This window comes from Festucalex cinctus, chromosome 8, assembly GCF_051991245.1.
Source record: "Festucalex cinctus isolate MCC-2025b chromosome 8, RoL_Fcin_1.0, whole genome shotgun sequence".
Classification (NCBI taxonomy): Eukaryota; Metazoa; Chordata; class Actinopteri; order Syngnathiformes; family Syngnathidae; genus Festucalex; species Festucalex cinctus.
Genome location: NC_135418.1, coordinates 7,801,297 through 7,826,565, shown reverse-complemented (window position 1 = coordinate 7,826,565; position 25,269 = coordinate 7,801,297). Strand labels below are relative to the sequence as shown.

Genomic DNA, 25,269 nt, shown 5'->3' with positions numbered 1-25,269 from the left:
AGTCAAGACGTTATAAATCGGTTTTATGTTGCTGATAAATTATGTTGCTGTTCAAAACTTTTTTTTATAAAACAACCAAAACAGTCGAGTTGCGATCGATTCAATGCCATGAAAATGAAATGTCTGCAACTGGTTGGCAACCAGTTCAGGGTGTCCCCCGCCTGCTGCCTGAAGGGATAGGCTCCAGCACCCCCGTGACCCTTGTGAAAGAGTAAGCGGTTTAGAAAATGTATGGATGGATGGATGGAGAATGAAATGTCCTGGATGAATGAGAATATTCACAAGCTAGCCGTTGAAACTGCATTTCCTTGACGCTAGTAAGTCACGCAAGACTTCGTCCAGGAGACCTGTTTGTTTGTACAGTTTGTGTCGCCTTTGCATGGCGCTAACCGGTAAAAATGGAGCAATCCGAGAGCGCCTAATTCACTAAACACGCACAGATGGGGAAATTCGTCACTAAGTGCGCGGCCAACCTGATTGCGCCACAGTGTGGCGGTGTTATTTGCGCGTATGTAAATTAGGTAATTTGCATACATTTGATGCAAAATATGCCCGCCCCAATGCAAATCAGACTCATTGATATACAGCGTCTAATTTACTAACGGTAGTGCAAATAGCCACATGTAGTTTGCGTGATGCAAATAACGTTTATGGAAAGCATGTATAAACCTGCCGCAACCTCGATCCCGGGATCATGACAGCAGTGCATGCCATTTGGGGCACAACATGCACGGCAGAGAGGAGAGCGAGAGAGAGAGATTTTTCGATGTTGGTTTAGGACACATAACGTAACCCGGGCTGATCGGCAAACATTTAGAGTGCAACTCCTCCATTGGACCTTTTCAGATCTTGAAAGTGAATCAAATATTGTGGCTGAAAAAACACAAACACATATACTGCAGAGTATTTTGCTGCATATGGTATGCATGTGGTATGTCAGGCCTGCTCCGCAGCTTGCCCCCACCCTGCACATCTCCCCTAAACCTTTACTGTAAAGAATAGATCCACCTAATGCAGTGCTCAAGGGCACGATCAAAGCATTCAGTACATGTCACAAAAGCCCACGGAACAAGGCTCTTTGTGTGAGTGCGTGCGTGCGTTTGGGGGGGGGTTGCATACTGTACATCTAGGTGACGCACCTCGTTCTGACTTGACCATATGGAAGAGAGTGGGTGATGGAAAGAAGGGAATACAATCTGTTGACATAGTTGACACAACACAGATGCTTGGACTTGTAACAAACTCACACAAACCTTAAGAGGAACATTTGCACACACACGCACATGCACACACCATAATATGTGGTGTTGTTTCAGTGGTAATGAGGCAGGAACAAGAAGGGGACTGGTGTGCCTCCCACTGCCTTATGCTAGGGGAGTTTCCAAGCTCACTGGTGAAATGACAGAGAGCTATCCAAGACCACGCATACATGCACGCACACACACACGCACCGAGTCGTCAATGGTTTCCTCTTTGCAACTAAGTAACACTAAATAGCCTTCATTTATTAACATTAGGAACTGTCAGCAATTTAGTGAGAGAAAAAAAAAGAAACTCTAATGAGACTTTATAGATTAGCAAGTTGAAAAAAAAATAGACACAGCAACAAATGAGTGGATGGGGCAAATATTGAGGGCCTTGTTTACTAAGATTCCTCTCGAAGATTACTCTCTCTCTCTCTCTCTCTCTCTCTCTCTCTCTCTCTCTCTCTCTCTCTCTCTCTCTCTCTCTCTCTCTCTCTCTCTCTCTCTCTCTCTCTCTCTCTCTCTCTCTCTCTCTCAGACTGAGGTCTTGTAAGGCTGGAAATTAGTGTATTCATATCATAATTTGGAATTCAAAATTCAGATTTTGTTCCTCATACGAAGCCATTGAAAAGCAAAACTGAATGGGCAGTAATGCATGAATTAAGGCATAAAAATAAATAATAATATATAATAATAATAATAAAAAAATAATAATAATAATAATTTGACTGAAAATGTTTAATTCTTAAAATGACTGGTCAAATTTTGCAGTGCAGTGGGGCGCACACTGATTCTATTTAAATAATATTGTACATGTCAAGTACAGTATATATCTTGTCCAGTGAGTAAAATTTTCAAACACAACATATAAAGGCAGAAACCAGTGCAATGGAGGCATTAAAATAAACAGTGATGTCAATCATAAGGGGGTCTGCTCGATGGAAAAAAAAAAAAAAAAAAAAAAAGGCATATGTAACATAGCAGATCCCGCCGACACACACGGCAATGAGTTTTGGCTGTTTTTAGCTGTGTTTGCGGGTGCATGCAAATGTGACCAAGGTTTTTGACGCGGGACAGCGTAATTCCACTCTTGAGACCCCGGAAAGCAGACTCAGGACATTACCAAACTGCCATGTTTCACACAAGATACAGTGTTCCTCTCTCTTGCATGCTTCATTTTTGAGTCTGTAAACGTGGTGCTTATGGGACCTGTTAAAAAGATCCAGTGTTGTATTTTTTTCTTTAATAAAAGGGTACCAAAAATAACGTCCATGTGTACAGACATGAAACTTTTTGTCACAACTTGAGAGCATGTACTTTAAATAAGTCCCACCTACCCCTGGAAGACTCTGCGCCAAAAGGCCCGCTCCCGCTGTGTGACAGGTCAGACAACCAGGCATCTTTGACTGCTGACTTGAAAACATGGCGATTGTCCAGGCTCTGAATGGGTCTGAAGTTGCTGCGTAGATATTCCACCGATTTGACATGGTCCTGTTGCTCCGTGGTGAAGATTGAGTAAAAAGCCTCTAACTGATGCAGATAGCCAAGACGCCATAGATGCATAGAGAAAAGACAGACAGAAAGTAAATTGAGAGATGTATATAATTTGAGTTGACTTTGAGAACAATGTAAATAAAAACATTATACTGTACAGTACAATACTTTTCAAATTCTTTTCAAGCTATATTCTAAAGTGAATACTTTACCTTGAAAGATATTTAAGATTGAAAATGATAAACGTTACAGATTTTTGCAAATGTTCTCTCATTTTGAATTTCTTGGAGGCAATACATTCTAAAAGAGACAGGACAAAAGACTGGGAAAGCTAAAGATGCCAAAAAAAACAAAAAAACAAAAAAAAACACCAAAAAAAAACAACAACTTTTTGTCACATTCCACAGGTGAACAGGTTCATTGGAAAAAGGTTAGTGTTATGATTTGTTATAAAAGGAGAATCCTTGAAAGGCTAAGCACTTCACAAGCAAAGATGGGCGAGCTTGTTACTTTGTAAGCAAATAATTACCAATAGATACTTTGCAAGCTGCTAGCAAACAGATATGGAGTGGATGGAAACGAAACATTTTTTTTTTTTTTTAAGTCTGGACGGAAGAACAGTATTATACATAGTGTGCTCATCTGCTGATTTATTTGGAAAATGGTTTATTGTGTGTGTTTCTATGACCTGACACATAATAATAAATACCATGTATTTGGTTATATAGTTCTGGTCTGTGTAGAGTTGACGTCCAATCAGGTTCAGACACCTATTGTACTAAATCACGGGTAGGGAACGCTGGTCCTCGAGAGCCACTGTCCTGCCTGTCTTCCATGTCTCCCTCCACCAACACAGCTGATTTGATGAACAGTATCTTACTTCTACACAGCTTCCTGATGAGCTGATAATATGAGTCAGCTGTGTTGAAGGAGGAAGGCATGGAAAACAGGTGGGACAGCGGGTCTCGAGGACCAGGGTTCCCTACCCTTGTACTAGATAGATCACGTTGATCAGTGGTGCTCAATGTGTCGACCACAATCGGTCAGTGGACCTCGAAGGTAGTAGATGTTGTTTGGCAGCAAGTTGATGACATCTGAGTTTGTGCATTTGTAGCTGGTAAAGATGTTTTTACCACCCCCCGCCCCTCCACGAGAACAAAGACATTTTCATCCATTGCCGTGATTGTTCAAAAGTAGTGTTGTTCCGATACCGTTTTTTTTAGCCCCTGATACCGATTCCGATACCCAGCTTTGCAGTATCGGCCGATGCTGATATCGAAGGGTATTTATTCTCAACATGAAAAAGCTGTCCTGCCATTGGTTCAGAGCATTCAAGGGCCAATAAGATTTCTTAGATCGGCATGCGGTGAACTTGTCACACATCAGTGAATGTCGTGCACAAGCAAGACACAAGATTCTGCATCCAAAATCCTATATTAGTGTCGGAAGTAATGGTATCGGCATGTTACTTCTTAGTGCCGTATTTTTCAGATTATACGTCGCTCCGGATTATAAATTGCACCAGCCAAAAAATGCATAATTAAGAAGGAAACAACATATATAAGTCGCACTGGAGTATAAGTCGCATTTTTTGGGAGAAATTTATTTGATAAAATCCAACACCAAAAACATACATGTCATCTTGAAAGGCAACTTAAAATAAAAATAAAATAGAGAACAACAGGCTGAATAAGAGTACGGCATACTAACGTTACATGACTGACATGCCTGGTAATGTCAGTAACGACGTAACATATTAAGAGTTTGCAGCGAGCAGTGACGGGAGTCGGAGGCGGAGTGTTGAAGCACGGAGCCAAAGGCTGGCGTTTTGTTGACATCAGCTTCTGAGGTCTTAACAGCAACTCCCCACTCAGCTAGAAAAAAACTGCGATTTATAATCCAAAAAATATGGTACTCACCAATACCGATACCACTGTTTTAATGCAGTATCGGCGCCTCTGCCGATACCAGTATCGGTATCGGAACAAAACTAGTCAAAAGTTAGGTAGATGTGCACTAGAAGCCACATCATCCAACCAGCTTGAAGCAGAGGCGATTCTAGGATCCGAGATTTCGGGGTGTTACAAAAAGCGGGGTTGGAGTACTTCCTGCTCCAAAAATTACATGTGAAGTCAGTGAGTAAACCAAATCTAATAAAAGTTGTTTTGCAAAGGAGAAAAGGACTGTAAAAGTAAAATATAAACCTATCCTAAGCCTAATTTCTGGGGGAAGGATACTCTTTTTGATACAACAGCTCCTCAAAATACGCATTGACAGTATGCATGTTTCTGGAGTAAAGCAGCCCCCCAAAAGTTACAGTGAGTCCAAAAATGGACTGTGGACTCGTTTTTTGGACTTTTAAATGAAACACACAACATGTGAAACATATTAGCAGACATTAAAGAATACAGAATGTTTGTTTTCTGACTTCATATTGCTTATCTTTCCCTGCTCGCTCTCTGTGTCTGTCTCTCTATGTACCATCAATCATCCAAGCATCCAGTTGCCAGCCAAACAAAAGGTAGATAACCAAGAAATATGTTTTTATCTAATGACACAAACTGATACATTGATCCAACTTAGGCGACATCATTATAGAAGAACAGAACATATTATGTAACACTCCTTAACCTGAAAAACATTCTATGGGTTTGACACTTGGTTAAAGAGATACTTCACTTATTTAACCAATTATAGCAATAAAAAGTTAATATTTTGTCTCTAATTAATTGATACTTTCATTATTTTTTGTGTACAATTAGTACCTTTAAAACAACATTTTGCAACTTGCTGTCGACTGAAAATGACATCACAAGGGCACAGGTAACCTGTTTTCTAGTTTTGGTCATGTGACATACACAAGCTGCGCTGTGATTGGTTACCTGAGCCCTTGTGATGTCATTTTCAGTTGATAGCAAGTTGCAAAATGTGGTTGGCTCAATAAGTAAAGTATCCCTTTAAAATCAATTTTCAAACAAATGTAGAACTGATGTCAAATTAACATTGAAACAGTCACATTTTCTAACCACGCATCATTGTTTGAATAAACCACAATTAATGGAAATACATGTAGGCAAGTGTGTAAACCGGAATACAGTAAGTCTTTGGGAATCTCAGCATTTTCAAAGAGAGAGCCACAACAATCACACATCCCTGTTGGAATAGCTACTAAGAAACAGACACACGCAGACAAGTGTGGCAAGTCCACGTCTCTGTTTGAAAGTAGGGAACTTTAGGTGGGTAGTTGTGTAACAGCTTTAGCATTGATCCACTCTAAAAGCAGGCCCTGAGCAACGACTGTCACTCCAGCTGACCTACTTCAACTATCATCCAAAAGAATGGGCTAGCAACATGAGAAGAGCAATACAATAAAAAGAGAAGAGGGATGAAAGTAAAACTTATTTGAGGATTAACACTGGTCAGGAATCAACAGCCAGAGGTCAGGAACTGTAATTGATTGTATGTTTCCTTGTTACATATCGAGTTGTTATTTGTTGTAAATCTACTTCTGGATTTTATCTGTTTTCAGCCAAGAGCACTTTAGATGGAAAACAAAGAATAAATCATGATGCTTGAATAGGAGTAGTATTGAATAGTATTGAATTCCAACTCCCTTTCTCATCAATACTGTTACGACAAGCTTCTTTGGTGCTTCTTACATGATCTAGTTCCATATTAGGCCTCTATATTGCTCAAACGTTCATAGAAAAATAATTTAGAGACTGAGATGTCTCAATCTTATGATGGTTACATAAAAAGAAGAAGAAGCAATAAAACTAGGGATGAGCGAGTACACCACCATCTGTATCTGTTCAACCATCGAAATAATTTTTATCTGTATTTGGAAGGGGCGTGGCCTAAACTGAAAGTGGGCGTGGCCTAAAAAGAGGTGTGGTTTGATCGGAAATATGCAGGGCTTACATCGATTCGGTAGTGATTTTAATTTTTTTCAATTCCATCCTTAAATGGAAAACTAAAGTGTGATATTTATTGATCAAAAGTTGCTATAATTTTGTTCATTTGAAAACTATTGCCAAAGCAGCCTAATTTAGCTTCAAATCAGTGCTTTTGACTACAAAAGTAATAACTATTTTTTGTTTTTTTATAAACTCAGAAAATGTATGTGTATGAATACATATTTACTCAACAGTCTGAGAATTGAGTTTCAGTGTTTCTGATCACAATAATAAAGGAACTATTTAAGAAAACGTTTTTTTTTTTTTATAAACTCAGGAAAAACATTTGAAAATATGTAATACTGCTGAATACAGCACATGCAGTCGGAAATCATGATGAACTACCGGTACTAAGAATGCATGAACAAGAGTTGTCACACGCAACATTGCTTTTCTTTTATGGATACATGTGCTAATGATTGTCTGAAAATATTAGAACAAATCTCGCAGGGTGTGAAATTTATTATTATTAATAGTTCACGTCATGATGGCTCGATCCCAATTTGCCTGTAAATAAACATTCCGTCACTTTATGTCCAAAAAAGCATGACTCATTGTCCCCAAAATTTATGAGTACAAGTGCATGAATGTGGTATCATAGTCTAGAAATATTAGAACAAAACTCGCAATGTTTCGGATGATATTCAAAAGCGTTATGTATGATCCATCTATCCATCCGTCCATTTTCTTAACTGCTTACTCCTCACACGGGTGCTGGAGCTTATCCCAGCCGGCTTCGGGAAGTAGGCGGGGTACACTGTTTGCCAGCCTGTTTGCATATTATTTATTATTGGATGGATGGATGGATGGATGGATGGATGGATAGATAGATAGATAGATAGATAGATAGATAGATAGATAGATAGATAGATAGATAGATAGATAGATAGATAGATAGATAGATAGATAGATAGATAGATAGATAGATAGATAGATAGATGGATGGATGGATGGATGGATGGATGGATGGATGGATGGATGGATGGATGGATGGATGGATGGATGGATGGATGGATGGATGCATGGATGGATGGATGGACGGATGGATCGATACTTTATTAATTCCCGTAAGGGGAAATTTAGTTGTCCATCAATAGCATCAGGAAAATAAATAAAATAGACAATAAAAGCATACATCTCAAAAGTACTCAATGTATAAAAGGAAATAAGCCCAACAGTTTACATCAACACTAATTATTATAAAAATCAATAGCAGATGGAATAAAAGATCTCTTATTTTAAAAGTCTTGGCCTATCGGCTATCCAGTCATATATTCAAATCAGTGGGATAATAAGGAATTATATCCGGGTTATGTTCGTATCCGGAAAAAAAATTATTATCCGTACCGGATACTTGTGTTGTACGGATATCCGGCTTATCTCTAAATAAAACAGTACAGAGTGACCAAACATCCACTTCTTCCTGGACATATGCACTTTTTTACATCCTGTCCGGGTGTCCGTATTTTATATATTTTTTAAATCAATTCATGAAATTGTCCTGTTTTTACTGTGCGACAAAAGGGTGGTGGAGAGCACCGTATTGTTACCGCGGATACCACTGACTGCTCCCAACTCGATCCCCAGAGGTGTAAGGAAAAAAGGTGGGTTTTGTATGTGGTTGTTATTGTTATATATTTAAAAAAGTATTTTATTTTATTTTTTTTTAAGAGAAAAAGTACATTGTTTTACATACCTCACTTCCTAAATGTCCAAATGTGATCTTGAACTGTGTTAGCGACCTAGAGTTTTAGCTCACTGGTACCACTCACAAACCAGAGGGTATGGGTTCAATCCCCATCCTCCCCATTCAAAATGAATACATAAATAAATAAATGTTGCAAAAAAGGTTGGGCTTAGAACGTTACATCATTGTACATTCATTTGGTAATTCTTCAAAAGAGTTGTTTTTTATTTCCCACCCATACAGAGGAGTCATAGTGTATTAAATTATAATGTCTGGCATCTTGGAGTAAACTTTCAGTATCATACAAGTATCTCGAGGCTGGGCCGAGTGTCCTCTTTTTTTGGAAATGAAAATGTGGTCACCCTTAAACTAGTCCGGCAAACAACCTAGTAGAAAGAAACGGAAAGAAAAGTCCAATCCACTTGTATAGTGTTAACATAAACCGTGTGTTGCATGTGTTTCTCACCTGTTTGTAAGAGACATAGATTGGTCTGCTGAAGATGACCCACTCCACAACTTTACTGCAGGGAGGAGTGGTCAGGGAGCCTGTGTAGCGATAGTAGCTGCCCAATGACGACGGCAGAAGATCTTTTAGGACAAAAGGCTCCAAGAAAGTCTCTTTTTCTATAAAAGAAAAGTGAGGACATGTTCCATTCAGTGCATCCCTATTTTATGTCAAACTATCATGACCAAGCTTTGCAAAGGAGATAAAAGTGCAATTTCTTATCAACGCACCAAAAATCAACCTAGGATTAATTTTATTGATGCATTTTCATATCTATAATTATTATGATTCTCAATGTATCTCTAAGAGTATGTTTACTACTTACTAACTTGCTTCAACCCACCTGACCTAATTTATCTCATTCAGCAATGATGTATCTATATTCACCAGTCACACACTAGAATTGTACCCACAGCCCCTGCATGAGACGCTTGTGCACAAAACTCTTGGGAATTGCTTGTTAACATCTGAATGCATTGCAAAGGTCTCTCAGATTTCCTCTGTCACATCCGTGTCTGAATAAGTACTCTTATCGAGCACATCTATGCCAATGCCCATCTTTACTTGACCTCCAGAGTTGACTGAAATATTAAAAAAATTAAAAAAAAATCATTATTGCTGTGTGATTCCTCAGATGCCGATTTGAATCTCTGTTGGACCATCTCTGTACAGTATTTGCATGTCATTTCTGTGATTCTGTATATTTTCTGCATGTGTTAGGTGAACACTGAGGGGCCTATTCACTAAAGGTTTGCGTCAACTTTGACGGCGCTAGCTGGTAAAAATGGAGCAGTCCGGGAGCACCTAATTCACTAAACATGCGCAGATGGGGAAATCCATCACTCAGTGCGCTTCCAACCAGATTGCACCACATGTAGTTAGCGTAATGCAAATAACGTTTATGGAAAGCATGTATAAACCTGCTGTAACCTCGATCCCGGGATCATGACAGCAGTGCATGCCAGAGTGAGAGAGAGAGAGAGAGAGAGAGAGAGAGAGAGAGAGAGAGAGATTTTACTATGTTGGTTTAGGACACATAATGTAACCCCGGCTGATCGGCAATGGTGGGGAGGCATTTTACGATCATTCTTACGTGCCAGATGCATACTATATGCTCACGCCAACCTCTGAAAATATATTTTTTTAAAACAATCGCACCAATAATTTGTACTTTATGAATGAGTGATGTTGTTGATTGTTTGATTGATTGAATTTTTATTTTTTATTTTATTTTTCTTATTATTATTATTAATTCAATCTCTGGTGTAATAACCTTATTTATTGATTGATTGAATTCTTATTTTTCATTTTATTATTATTATTATTTTTGTTATTATTAATTCAATCTCTGGTGTAATAACCTTATTTATTGATTGATTGAATTATTTTTTTATTTTATTATCTGTTCTCATTGCTGCTGGACATGTAAATTTCCCAGAGGGAGCCATCCCAAAGGGATCAATAAAGTCAAGTCTAAGTCTAAGTCTAAGTCCCTGCTCTGTACAGCTTCATGGCGCTATAAACGCTTACTCTCGGTCCAACCTCGCTTTCTGATAATGTCATCTTTCTCGCAACTGTTACTATAACAACCATGTTCTTGGCGCAAATCCATTGCCATGTGTGGTAAATCAGGTGCAAATTTGCTCCAAGCTGTCAGTTTTGTGGGCGTGTTTGCGGTATATGATTAGAGCAATATCCTTAGTGAATAGGTGGATAAGTGGCCGCAGACTGCGGGTGCAGTAGTGGTGCAATATTTCGTGCTATTACCGGACACAGCGCATTCTTAGTGAATATACCCCAGAGTTTTAAATCTAACACTAGAAAAGTATTTATATGTGTCCATACCATTGAGTGTAAATCTGACACTTTTGAAAGTGTTACTTTTTTCACACTTAACCAGTGCTACTCCAACACTTTCTAGTGTTAAAAATCTACACTGGTAAACATTGAGTAGTGTTGGAACCGTAGTGTCAGTGTTACCCCGGGTTTTCACCGGTTGCGGTTGCGGTGCGGTTGCGGTGCGGTCCGGCGACGCAAGCAATTAGATTCCATTCATTCGAATGGTGCAGTTTACACCGCTTGCGGGTGCGTTGCGTGTCGACTGCGGAAGGCCTGCGGCGTGCCGCAAGCCTTCCGCAAGGATAGACCTATTTTCTATTTTTGCCGGACGCCGCAGCGGTAGGCCTCCGGCAAATGGCAAGCTAGCACAAAACACATCGAGCGGGACAGGAAGACCGAGGCAGTTTCAAAATAAATTTCCGTTTACCTTTCAGAATAAAACACTCGCCAGCTCCTATTTCTCAAGTTTTTCAGCAAAACGTGACGTGGGCGTCGCCGGGCCATGTGCTCATTCACGGTTTAGACACCAGCGAACATGGACGAGGAGAGGTTTATATTGGAGGTGGAAAACCACAAAATAATATATGACACGGCACATCCTTTTTATAAGGACTGTAATGTATTGTGAGTTTGATGTTCGCGATTGCTTGTTGTGCCCGTCTCGCTTGCCGTACTGAGCGGCAGCCGGACGGGGAAGACAGAAATAAAGAGTGGACCCGCACTGACCCGACTCTCGTTATTAATATACTTTACAAGGACAACCAAAAAAAGGATGCTGCATGGAATCTCATAGCAGAAGAAGAAGAAAAGGTTAAATCAAAAGAAGTCCACCTCTCGTTGTGAAATGCCACATGATCGCGCGCGCGCGGTCCCGCGAGACACGTTGGGAAGTGGGCGGCGACGGAGCTGCCGGACCGCAGCTGTGCGGAGCCGGTGTGGATTGACAAAAAAATTGACCCGTCCGGAGCACGCACTCAAGACGCACCGCACCGCAACCGCACCGCAACCGCATCCAGTGAAAACCCGGGGTTAATCATTCAATTTTGCCAAACTGCACTCAACTCTGGTGTTTAAACACTTATGAGTGTATTGCACTAATGTCAGTGTTGAAAAGTTAAAATTTAACTCAAACTACACTTTACTTTACACTTTGTTTTCTTCCTTAGAAGGGCCTCAAAGCGTTTTACATTTTGACTACTGATGACACAGCATTAGGAGCAACTGGGGGTTCAATATCTTGCTCGAGGATACTTTAAACATAGTGACTTGAGATCAAAACCCACACTCTCAGGGTCGGGAGAAAACCACTCTACCACTGAGCCACGCCACCCCAGCAACAACAACTGGATGGATCGTTATAGAAATGTCGACAGTGTGGTAGAAATTGGAAAATGTTTCCTTCACCGGAAATTATGGTGTAGTCAATTTAACACTCAAGGCAGTGCGATTCAGGTTACACCCAACATCCACCCCAACACTTAATGAAATTTACGCTGACAGTGTTAAAATAACACTGCTTACTGCATATTTGACCCAACACTGGAAAATTAACACTGACCGATTTGCTGTGTAGAGGAGTTGGACAACCTGTGCAACTTTTGCAGGGTTAAGGAATCGCCTCATACTGCCAGTCGTGATAAAGATTCAAGCCAAAACAACCAAAAATGATTAAGAGGGCGAAACTTGGCATGAGAGAGAAAGAATGAGGAATGAATTGGAATGAATGAGACTCAATCTAGTGCACTTATTTCATCAACACCAGTACAGCTGTAAGTGATTAACAATGCCCTCTGCTACATAACTGGCCAAATAATTTTCAGATCTTGTACCAGGCCCAATATATATATATATATATATATATATATATATATATATATATATATATATATATATATATATATATATATATATATATATACATATATATAAAAGTGTTCCTTTAATTTTTTTGAGCAGTGTATATACACTCAAAGTATATGTAGGGGAAACTGTTTAGTTATTGGACTATGTGGCAATATATACAAACATATATACTACAAATTACTGATTATATGTGATGTGATTAGGCTGTTGAAGCAGCTAAATCCACCAGGAATGGCTCTGAGGACACGCAGGAGATTTATAAGACTGTTGCGGTTGTGACGTACAGTATTTGTGTGCAGAGTGCGCATACAGGAGAGAGAGGTGTGTGCGATTGTGTAAAGGCAGCCAGGTGGTGATGAGAAAAGTCGACCAGTCTAATGAGCATTAATGAACAGTGCAGTCAATAAAGCCACCTCTGCAGCATATCCATGTCTCAGTGTTTGCTTTACTACCGGAATCTCCTTCCCACACTGGCAACCAACAACAGGAATTAGACCCCCGGGATGGCAACTCTGGCCCTGGAGAGACATGTCCCCTGTCTTTCCTGATCAGGAGACCGAAGCAGGAAAGGTTAACAAAGGTTAACAACATGAGGCCAAATTACAAATGGCATGTGGGTGGCTATGATAAACTGAAACTGACTGGCCCTGTTGGGATGTATAGATGGATTCTCAAGGAGAATAATGTGGCTTACTTGTGGAACAACAAACAAATATTTGTCTAGTATCGGTCATAATAATATTAATTCAAGAGTCTTGGTGTCATCCCAATGAGACTACGGATGGACCTCAGGACGATGGCAGCAATACAGTGCACCCTCCGTCATACATATAGAATCTGCTCGCAGTTTTGTCTCGTCAATAGGGATTCAGCCCACTGAATCATGGTGATCCCTCTCGTCCAATCAGTGATGAGTTTGATCTCCCCACTAGTACGTACCTCTTCTGGTAGGTTAATGATGTTTTTTTTGTTTGTTTTTTTATTTTTTATTTTGCTGTTGTGTTTTTTAATTTGCTGTTTTGTTTAGTTATTTACTGTTTTGTTTAGTTATTGACTGTTTTGTATTGCACCTTTAGGGCTACTATCGGGAACATGATGACCAAACCAAGTGCATTTCATGACATTGGTGGTATGCCAGAATTACATAATTACAGTTGAATATCAAATTGTGTTGTAGATTCAGTGTGATCCTGGTTTGGGGCACATTCTGACCTTGGCAGTTGTTTATCTGTCTGTCTTCCGACCGATTATGCTTTACGGGTGGATGTACATAAAAGTTGGTGAAAGGCTATAAAATTGGATCATGAAAATAACAAATACATAGAGTATTCCTTTAACATTTTTATTTGTACTGTATTTTCACAATATTTGTATTTATTTTTGATGGGGTTTTTCAATGTGACATCCAGTTTTCTTATGAGTGAATAAAAACGCTACACTGGAAAAACAAACAAACAAAATGACTTTTTGCTTGTATGTCAAACATCGGATGGTAGATAACATCTGCTATTCACAACTTCTGAGTTGCTTTTCATTTGATCAGATGATAATGAATTGCATTCTGGTGAAGTCTGGCACAGTCTATCACTCACCATGATGGACCACACCCTTTAAGCCATGAATTATAGGGTCAACAGCAGGGTTGTCTTTTCCTCCAACCTGAAACACAACAAAATATATACAAATATATTTCAAACTGTATATAATATGTACTGTCTGCAAAGTCAAAGTTGGCTTGCTGTGTGTTATTTGCATTGATTGATTTGATTTCCACAAGCATTGAAGTGATGACAGATATGACTTGGGTGTAACTATCTGAAAGAACTAAAACATACAGGTACAGTGGTATGAAAAAGTATCTGAACCTTTTGGAATTTCTCACATTTCTGCATAAAATCACCATCAAACGTGATCTGATCTTTGTCAAAATCACACAGATGAAACAACAGTGTCTGCTTTAACTAAAACCACCCAAACATTCATAGGTTTTCATATTTTAATGAGGATAGCATGCAAACAATGACAGAAGGGGGAGGAATAAGTAACTGAACCATCACATTTAATATTTTGTGGCCCCCCCTTTGGCAGCAATAAGTTCAACCAGACGCTTCCTGTAGCTGCAGATCAGTCTGGCACATCGATCAGGACTAATCTTGGCCCATTCTTCTTTACAAAACTGCTGTAGTTCAGTCAGATTCCTGGGATGTCTGGCATGAATCGCTGTCTTGAGGTCATGCCACAGCATCTCAATGGGGTTCAAGTCTGGACTTTGACTTGGCCACTCCAGAACCTGTATTTTGTTCTTCTGAAACCATTCTGAAGTTGATTTACTTCTGTGTTTTGGATCATTGTCTTGTTGCAGCATCCATCCTCTTTTTAGCTTCAACTGTCTGACAGACGGCCTCAGGTTTTCCTGCAAAACATCCTGATAAACTTTTGAATTCATTTTTCCATGAATGATTGCAAGTTGTCCAGGCCCTGAGGAAGCAAAACAGCCCCAAACCATGATGCACCCTCCACCATGCTTCACGGTGGGGATGAGGTGTTGATGTTGGTGAGCTGTTCCATTTTTCCTCCACACATGACGATGTGTGTTCCTCCCAAACAATTCAACTTTGGCTTCATCAGTCCACAAAATATTTTGCCAAAACTTCTGTGGAGTGTCCAAGTGCCTTTTTGCGAACATCAAACGAGCAACAATGTTTTTTTTAGACAGCAGTGGCTTCCTCCGTGGAGTCCTCCCATGAACACCATTCTTGGCCAATGTTTTACATATAGTTGATGCATGCACAGAGATATTGGACTGTGCCAGTGATTTCTGTAAGTCTTTAGCAGACACTCTAGGGTTCTTTTTTACCTCTCTGAGTAGTCTGCGCTGAACTCTTGGCGTCATCTTTGGTGGGCGGCCACTCCTTGGGAGAGAAGCAACAGTGCCAAACTCTCTCCATTTGTACACAACTTCTCTGACTGTCGATTGATGAACATCCAGACTTTTAGAGATGGTTTTGTATCCTTTGCCAGTTTTATACAAACCAACAATTCTTGATTGCAGGTCTTCCGACAGCTCTTTTGAGCTAGTCTTGGTGCACATCAGACAATGCTTCTCATCAAGACAATTCTGGCCAGGTGTGTGTTTTATAGTGGGCAGGGCAGCTTTAAGCCACTCATTAGTGATTGGGCACACACCTGACTTAAATTGTTTGGTAAAAATTGGTTTCAATTGCTCTTTAAGTATCCTTAGGCAGAGGGTTCAGTTACTTATTCCTCCCCCTTCTGTCATTGTTTGCATGCTATCCTCATTAAAATTATGAAAACCTGTAAATGTTTGGGTGGTTTTAGTTAAAGCAGACACTGTTGTTTCATCTGTGTGATTTTGACAAAGATCAGATCACGTTTGATGGTGATTTTATGCAGAAATGTGAGAAATTCCAAAAGGTTCAGATACTTTTTCATACCACTGTACATACGGCTCACTATATTCATAAAAAACAAGTTTGATATGAAATACTGTTAGTTGATGTACTACACATACATTTGTTCATGTGCAATTATCTTGGAAATCTGGAAATACAAAGGAAATAAGCACAGTGATGATGCTCATAAATGCAGCATGAAAAGTGCAGAATAATGGATGAACAAACAGCAGCAATCAGCAAGCTTTCAAAGACCCACTCCCACTGAGTGATGCCATAGTAACCAAGCCACAGTATGGCTCGCTGTCTACAATTAGAGATTCACTGTTGTCATGGAGGCTGAAACCCAGCAAAACCAAAACACTGTATGAAAGGTCTACATCAGGGGGTCAAACTCATGTTATAGCTCAGTGGGCCGCATCGGGAAAATAACGGGATATAACTTAAAAACGATTACCGCCATTTATACGCAGATTTTCGCTATTTGTGGGCCAGCCCTAAATTACAGAGCTCAACTTTAATCATATTGTTCCGAAAAATAACACGGATGCAAATGGAACGCGGCAGCATTTTGCCTGTATAAGTTCCAGACGTGTTAAATCTACCTGTTTTGCATATATATTGTTCCCAGAATGCATTGTGTGGGGCAGTTAACTCATTCACTCCCAGCACATTTTTCGCTGTTTTACTGGATTTTGACTGATTGACTGACAAGGCCCACAGAATATTGTGTCCTACTGCAACCAAAACATACCTACCAAAACAAAAGATTAAAGTCTCTTCTTTCATCAGGAAAAAAAGGGATATATTTCTATATGTTTCCATTTTGCAGGAATTGGCATTAGAATATAGCAAAGTTTCATCATTATTCACAAATCTGTTTAAAACAGTGGGGGAAAGAGCTTTTTGCAACGTGGTTCTCTTATACTCTGCTTCCACGTGCTGGCCGTTTTTGTAATAACTACCATTGCTAGAAGCATTCTCTTCAGTTCAGAGGCTGCATCAAAGCTGCCTATATGCTCTAGCATTAAAAAAACCAAGACAAAACAAAAACATAAAACCATATATATACACGTTTTTGGGAGCATGTTAATATTTAAAATAGCTATTTCTATTACTAGTAAGTGAATTTGTGTCGTATTTAACACGTTTATGTCGGTCTATGATTAAAAAAAAAAATAACAATAATTAAACAAACCGTAGTTGAAGTTGTGTGTAAAATAATGACATCCAGGATGACGATTCCCCGCACAAGTTGCATTGCTCATCTGAGGACTGCTTGTGAAATTACAAATTTACATGTTTTGATTGTGTACGGCTGATTAATTAATCTGACTTTACAATTTTTTTTTTTTACTTTACAAAATCATCTCGCGGGCTGGATTAAACCCCTTTGTGGGCCTGATCCGGCCCGCGGGCCGTATGTTTGACATCCCTGGTCTACATCCTTAAATGACATGAATATGTGCATACCTGAGATAACAAGTCATATTGTTACCCCGGGTTTACACCGGATGCGGTTGCGGTGCGGTTGCGGTGCGTTCCGGCGACGCAAGCAATTAGATTCTATTCATTAGAATGGTGCAGTTTACACCACTTGCGGGTGCGTTGCGTGTCAACTGCGTCTCAGCTGCGGCGTGCCGCAGCCCTTCCGCAAGGATAGACCTATTTTCTATTTTTGCCGGACGCCGCAGCGGTAGGCCTCCGGCAAATGGCAAGCTAGCACAAAACACATCGAGCGGGACAGGAAGACCGACACAGTTTCAAAATAAATTTCTGGTTACCTTTCAAGATAAAACACTCGCCAGCTCCTATTTCGCAAGCATGCTAGCAAAACGTGATGTGGGCGTAGCCGGGCCTGGAGTCAACGTGCGAGGTGCTCATTCACGGTTTAGACACCAGCGAACATGGACGAGGAGAGGTTTATATTGGAGGTAGAAAGCCACAAAATAATAAAAGTCCACCTCTCTTTCTGCTTCTCTGTTGAGCACAGATTTTCTGTGTGTTTGTCGTTGTTTTTAATGGCACATGATCGCACACGGTCACGCGAGACACGGTGGGAAGTGGTCGGCGACGGAGCTGCCGGACCGCAGCTGTGCGGAGCCGGTGTGGATTGGCCAAAAAATTTACGCGTCCGGAGCACGCAGTCAAGACGCACCGCACCGCAGCCGGTGTAAACCCGGGGTTACTCTTTTGCCATGAGTCGGTTAAAATGCAAAATAACCTCTATACAAATTGACACACTTGCTGCATATGTTTTTTTTTTATTTTATAAGACATTTGAATGACATGTTGCTGAAATGGCAAGTACCATAAATGTTTGTCATTTACCATATTGTGTGATGACAAGTAACAGAGTGGGCAGACACACCAGGTTCAGAGCATTGCCGTTTGTTTTCCATGTTGCAAAAGCTCAGCACTATTTTGCAACAAACAAACAAACAAACTGCACAGTAAAGGGGGTTATGTGCTAACTCCGGAAGCGTTCGGGGAAAGAATGACTCACTTCCGGTGCTTCACGGAGCCTTTTTTTTTTTTTTTTTTACACACAAAATCAATACGGGATTTGCCGAAACACATTTTCGCACTAACGGAAGCCCATATTCCAGTGCTGCTCAGTCGATTGACATCCGAGGCGGTCGTCTTTGGCAAATCCCGAAGTGATCGTGAGTGAACAGGTGCCATTTTCCAGGTCTCCGATGTTTACTGCCGAGGCTGAGTGAAGCGCCGGAAGTGAGTCTTTCTGTTTCCCCAAACACTTTCGGTGTTAGTGCATAACCCCCATTGGACTCCAAAAAAACAATGTGTGATAAAAGCAGCAACACAAGGCACACCAAGAGTGCATTAGAATGGTTATGTGTGGATAGTTAACTATCCTTTTTGACTTTCTATCATTCCTCATGCTGATTGCCACGATTAAAAGCTACAAAACAGTTCACAATACCAATTAATCAAGCTAACACTGCACTACAATTACAATGCCAACATTATTCTTATTGCAAGTATTGCACTTTCCATTCAACGAGTACTATAAATGTTAATGATACAGAAACACAATTAACACTGGAGAATGAGTACATTGGTGGCATCAACAAATACACTTCAGTAACAATGTGGATGCTTATAATTGTACAGTAATAATACATGGTAATAGCAATAGTGATTAATAGTAACAAATAATGCTGTTTACATTAAATGTTGGAACTAATCCACCAAATTCATAATTTAGATTAAAGGTAATTTGCCAATTAAACACAATCTTATACAGACCAGTGGTGTATCACACATGACTTTGATGCTGTTTTTTTTTTTTTTTTTTTTTTTTTTTTTTTTAACCAATTATCAACACTTGTTCGGGTACTACTCATGCATCAGTGTGACTGTTGTACTATACTAGTGATTGAACCACTGCTACCTAGCCAATTTATAAGATGTACTTTAAGATGGCATTGATACCAACATCTATCTAAATTCACACTACAGTTACTGATTCAACTCATGCAAAAAGCACTTCAGTATCTCTAACACATTGCTTATCTTCGTTAAAGACCACATCAAGTCAAAGTTAGTGAAGCAGCTGCAACGAATAACTTTTTATTTTCTGAATGCCTTTGAGTAGCACTAGACCACACCGCAAAGAATAAAGCAAGAGACAAATTAGCATAGCGATATGAGGAAAATAGTGCCACAGACCAGCAGATGTATAATTCATTCATAACATACGCATTTCTAAAGTTGAGGAGAAACATAACATACTGTATGTACATACTCAAACACCCCTATGGTGTTGAGTTTTAAGTTGATGCAGTTTAGTTGTATTCCACTAAAACTGAGAATATTGTATTTATGAAGAAAATGTGTGCATAATTTCATACATTTCAAACACAAGTTGAGGAAACCAACTGCATTGCAAACATTCACTTCCATTAAATAAATTAGCTGATCACATTAGACATGACATAACGAGAATAGCACAAAAACACCTAAGTCCACATTATGAGATCACAACCCCAAGGAAAATAACGTTCTTTGAGTTCTTTACCACCCCCCCAACCACACATGCATCAACCGCATCCTAATTTCAAGTAGAAGTACTAGTTAAAAAAAAAAAAAAAAGAGTCAACAAATAATGTTTTTCTTCTTTCAAAGTCAAGAAAAGGGAGAAAGAAAATGAGTGGTGTGGCCAGAAAGGATATTATGTACAATAGAAACAAAAACATGACAGACTGCTAGACAATGAGGAGAAATGAAAGAAAGGAGGACAATGGGAATTAGTGTTTTATTATTAATGTTTATCTCTGAAAGCCCACAGGCTCCTTCCTGGAGATCCCCAGCCACGAGCCTCATATCACATTGTCCTACTCTCTCAATAACCACTCCTTTTTTCCCTTCAAATTCACTCGTTCTCGCCCCGTCTCTCGTCATTCTTCCCTACAGCTCAGCTCTCCTCTCCGTCTCCAGGGACAGGCCACTGGAGTGAGAACAAACATCTAAAAAAAAAATAAAGATGGCGGTACAATGTGACATGTCCTCATATTTCTGTCATTGTACCACTTCTTTCCCATCAACCCAGTTTCCCCTCCCACTGTCAGCCGTCCAACACTCTTTTTCAATGTGCAATACGTTCTTTGACGTTTCCACTCCCTGCATGTCTTCGAGACGTCTCCTTCTCCTGTCTTTGGCAGAGCAAACTGCTGAAGATAATTTTGACAATTTGTTTGACAGAACAATAACGTGCCAATTGTGCACAAACACTAGAGACAACACTTAACAATGATGAAAAGATGGACAGAGACTAAAAAAAATAATGATAATAAATACCGTATTTTCCGCACTATATGGCGCACCGCGTTATTACACATATTTGAAAACTTTTTCCATATATAAAGCATTACAGTAGAGGCTGGGATTACGTTATGCATCCATTAGATGGTGCTGCACTAAAGGGAATGTCAACAAAACAGTCAGCTAGGTCAGTCAAACTTTATTAATAGATTACAAACCAGCTTTATGACAACTCCATTCACTCCCATAATGATAAACAGCTGTTTTATTATTCTCTCTGAGGTATAGTATTAGTATTAGCTAGCGATCCAAGATGGCGGAATCTTCTGCGCATGCGCGTCACCGATCGTGCAGGGTCACCGATAGCGTCTTGACAGCAAGACCTGTTGCGGCTCAATATTGATCCATATATAAGGCGCGCTGGATTATAAGGTGCGTGGTCAGCTTTTGGAAAAAAAAGAATGCTCTTAGGTGCGCCTTATAGTACAGAAAATACGGTAGTGTTGTTCCGATACCGCTTTTTGGCCCCAGCTACCGATTCCGATACCCAGCTTTGCACTATCGTCCGATACCGATACCATACCAATACTGAAGGTTTTTTTTTTCCCTGAACATGAAAAAGCTGTCCTGCCATTGGTTCAGAGCATCCAAGGGCCAATAAGAGATCTTAGATCGGCATGCAGTGAACATGTCACATTCCAGTGAATGTCGTGCACGAGTAAGACACAAGATGCTGCATCCAAAGCCCTATATTAGCGTTGGAATTCATAGTATAGGCATGTTACTTGTGAGTACTCACCGATACCGATACCGCTGTTTTAATGCAGTATCGGCACCTCTGCCGATACCAGTATCGGTATCGGAACAACACTAATAATAAAGTTATTCTTTATTGTGAGTTGATCTATATTATTCTTTAATATTAATTAGGACAGTGCTATTCAGAGGTCACTTCAGGCATTGCAAAGTAATTTGTAGTGTAAAATAAATAAATAAATAAATAAAAACAATTAAAAAAAAATCCATACTCCTTGTAACATAGATGATAAATGCTAGTCAGGTTATTTCATTCGTATTGACCAGTGAATATCCAATTGCTACCGAAGGTGGTGACGTCATGTGGCAGCGCGGTCAGTATAGGAGTTTTAATGCGGAAGTACCGTAGCGCCGGTAGAAGGAGTGGGGTGGGTGTGCTTCGCCGCGAGCTACAGGTTTGAATCTTTTTTTTCCCGCATATTTTAACTTTGGTTTTGTAACTAAACCACCTTATTGCGTGGATTTATAGGAGCCCTCTACTGTGGCCAGTCGAGTGTGTTTTACGTTCACGCAGCGGGGTGGTGTGTTATGCACTGCGGCGACGGGTGAGTGAAATGTTTGTTGCTGTCATCGTGAGAGCCGGGTGGGCTCATTGAATGTGATTAGCGACGCTTTTGATATGCTATCTGTTTTTGAATGTTTAACGGTTAAAGAACCAACTTAACCCTATGTTACTTTATTGTTGACAGAATTATGAATGCCGATGACAACTGTTGATAACTGTTGATTATGTATTGATTATGTTAGAGATGATACTTTTGTAAATATTGCTAATATTTATATGGATGATTTTATGTGTACATTGGAACATGCGATAGTAATGAATATTAATGTGATTGAGAATTTATGGTACTGTTGTCAGGCCGTGTTCTCAACTGATGGTGAGATAAAAAGGAGTAGGCCTACAAATTGAAACAGATTGATTGGCTGCCAGGCCGGTAGGGGGCTCTTTGTGGCCCACAACCCCACTTTCGCCTTTGACATCTTGGCTACTATTCATCCAACCTTCTGCAGATTCTCTTTCCATTCCACCACCTGCTTAACCCCTTTTTGCACCTTTTACACATGCAAACACACATTTTTGGACTATCTCATCAGACCCAGACGTGGGTCGCCAGCCGACTGTGGATGGACTAAGGGAGGGCTTTTTGCATTCGCAAACGCTGGGTTTCGGATGTTATCGATTGACTTTGGGTGTGATGTTATTTGATGAATTTGATGAAGCGCTGAATGAACTGTTTTAATCATGTTAATAGTTACTGTACATAATTACATTTTTGTATTGGTATTTGGTTGTCTTCGTTTAATACACCTTGTCTGCAAATCAAATCTCAGCTTCCTGTCTACTCTCTTTGGCGCGAAATCCTAGCACTTCTGATGAACTAGTCTACTAATTGTACTCTATATTAATATCTACTTCTCTAGTGTACTGGTTGCTCTGGCTCATTTGGTCGCCAGTGCAGGGTTACACTCCTCACAGTTTGAGTGGCCAAAATGTGTGGCATAATTTCTTAATCACTTTTGAAATGCTCCTTTTACATGTCATACTACCAGAAAGGAGCAGTTTACACAGATTGTGCCTTATTTATTTATTTTTATTCAACATCAAAATATTCTGAATACTTGAAAAAAAAACGATATTTTGCAGATGCTTCTGAAGAGATGAGGATGACAAGACTAGGCTTGACATTATGATTCAAGCAACATGCGGCTCCCTTTTTTCCCTATCAAACCAATGGTTTGGTATGAAAGAGCTGCCCTGTATCACACCATCAATACTAGCTTCCAGACAATCTTGTCGGATTTCATGATAGCACATGCGCAAGGCTGGCAACGGTCACGGAATCATTATGCAGACAAAATGCAAACAGTCAACTAGCCAACCAAACAAAGAACACCATCCAGTTTACACAAGCTGGCGATAACAACGCCTCAAGGCTGTTAATCAAATCAAAGCTCCTCTTGCTTGGCAGACTGGAACATGGTTGGCGACCTTGAGAAGTAGCTCGTTCCCCAAGGAGACAGTGGAAACTCTTTGGCTGGACATAGCTATATAGCCAGTCAGCAGAAAAGTCCATCTTGTGGCGCTGAATGCCCCATGGGAGGAGGTGATGGAGGTCTCCAAGTGTGAAAGCAAGCCAAGCACTTGGAATTTGCAGCAGACAGCTTGAAGGCCGACTGGAAAACCATCAGGCCATGCGGAAGTGGGCTGTAGGCACTTTGTTGGCTTGTCAACCTCATGCTTGTTCCGTGACATTGGATGCATGAGGGAAGGCGGTGTAAGAGCTGGCAGAGAGAGGCATCCACTGGCGATGAAGGAAGTGCAGGGGTTGAGGGCTGCATACCTTCAAGGGCGTTAAGAGTGAGTGGCACAGATCCCTGCCATCGTTTACCACGACAAGATGCGTTCAGGTTTTCTAAGATGGGTGGCCCCAGCTGACCCAGCTCTCCTGCTATTGGTGTGCCGAAGACGCCACATTTGAATGGACTTAAGAAATTGTCTAAAAACCACCAAATTTCAATGATACAATCATTCAAAAATATCAGATTCATTAGGAAATTTACAATGGAAAAATTGAGATTTTTTTTTTTCATCACAAATTGCAGGAACAACTCTTGTGTCATGTATGACACAATAGAGAGACAGACAAATCCTCCCGTTTTACTGCCCTTATTTCTAAGTCTGTAGTAAGTTTGCAATATTATTTCATGACAAAGTTCAAAGCATTAAAAATGCAATATTTTCAATGACACAAATAACTACTGAGCAGCCAGATTTCACACCTGTCTCTGACAGAAGACATCATCATCAGTATTAGTCCGTTGAAATACTGCCTTGATGAGGTACAAGATTTGCTGGCAACATCTCTCTCATCTTGGGCGGTTAGCACGTCCGCCTCCCAGTACTGAGGACGCAAGATCGAGTCCAGGCTCCGGCCTTCTTGGGTGGAGTTTGCATGTTCTCCCCGTGCCCACGTGGGTCTTCTCCGGGTACTCCGGTCTCCTCCCACATTCCAAAGACATGCATGGCAGGTTAATTGGGCGCTCCGAATTGTCCCTAGGTGTGCTTGTGAGTGTGAGTGGTTGTCCATCTGGGTGTAGTGTACCCTGCGATTGAGCTGCCAGACGTTTTGAAACCAATCATTACTGACGATCAAAATAAAAAACTGCTTCTGTGTTTAATTTCTTCTTCTACATCTGTTTTTTTTTTTGCCCTTTCCATTCTGTAAAAAAACAAAACAAAAAAAACAAAACTTTTTTTTTCTTTTTCTAAAGGTGTAGTGTAAAGGATGAAGTAAATCATTTTGTAAAAGCAGAGTTAGCAGATGAATTTCTCACAAGATGACTTTGTTGCTGGTGGAAGCAAACAACGTGTGATAAACACCACAGCCAGGAATGTAAATGATGCTGTCGTGCAGACACAAGGAGGCATAGAAGAAGAATCAGCGAAGAAGACGAACCACTGATAGGCCAAGACTTTTGAAGCCAAGAGGCCGCCATATTACTCCTCCCAAGCAACGTTTCTCAGCATACATACCTCTACATTTACAGTATTGAAATCGGAGAACATTTGAGACAATACTTAGTAGAAACAGCATGATTTATGATGTTTTAAATTTGTTAAACATCAACAAGAGGACTTCAAGATATTTTATAACTTGCCTTA

The 25,269-nt window shown here is 40.1% G+C and overlaps 1 protein-coding gene across 7 annotated transcripts in view; it reads right to left on the bottom strand.

Annotated features, from left to right (window-relative positions):
- Positions 1–25,269, bottom strand: part of LOC144023789 (receptor-type tyrosine-protein phosphatase gamma-like) — a 390,627-nt gene that overhangs the window by 78,803 nt on the left and 286,555 nt on the right. For all 7 annotated transcript variants that reach the window (XM_077529655.1, XM_077529649.1, XM_077529651.1 and 4 more), the window contains 3 exons: positions 14,181–14,247; positions 8,848–9,005; positions 2,582–2,774 (listed from right to left, as the gene is read on the bottom strand). In XM_077529655.1, the coding sequence (XP_077385781.1) occupies positions 2,582–2,774; positions 8,848–9,005; positions 14,181–14,247 (418 nt within the window). The remainder of the gene's footprint in view (positions 1–2,581; positions 2,775–8,847; positions 9,006–14,180; positions 14,248–25,269) is intronic.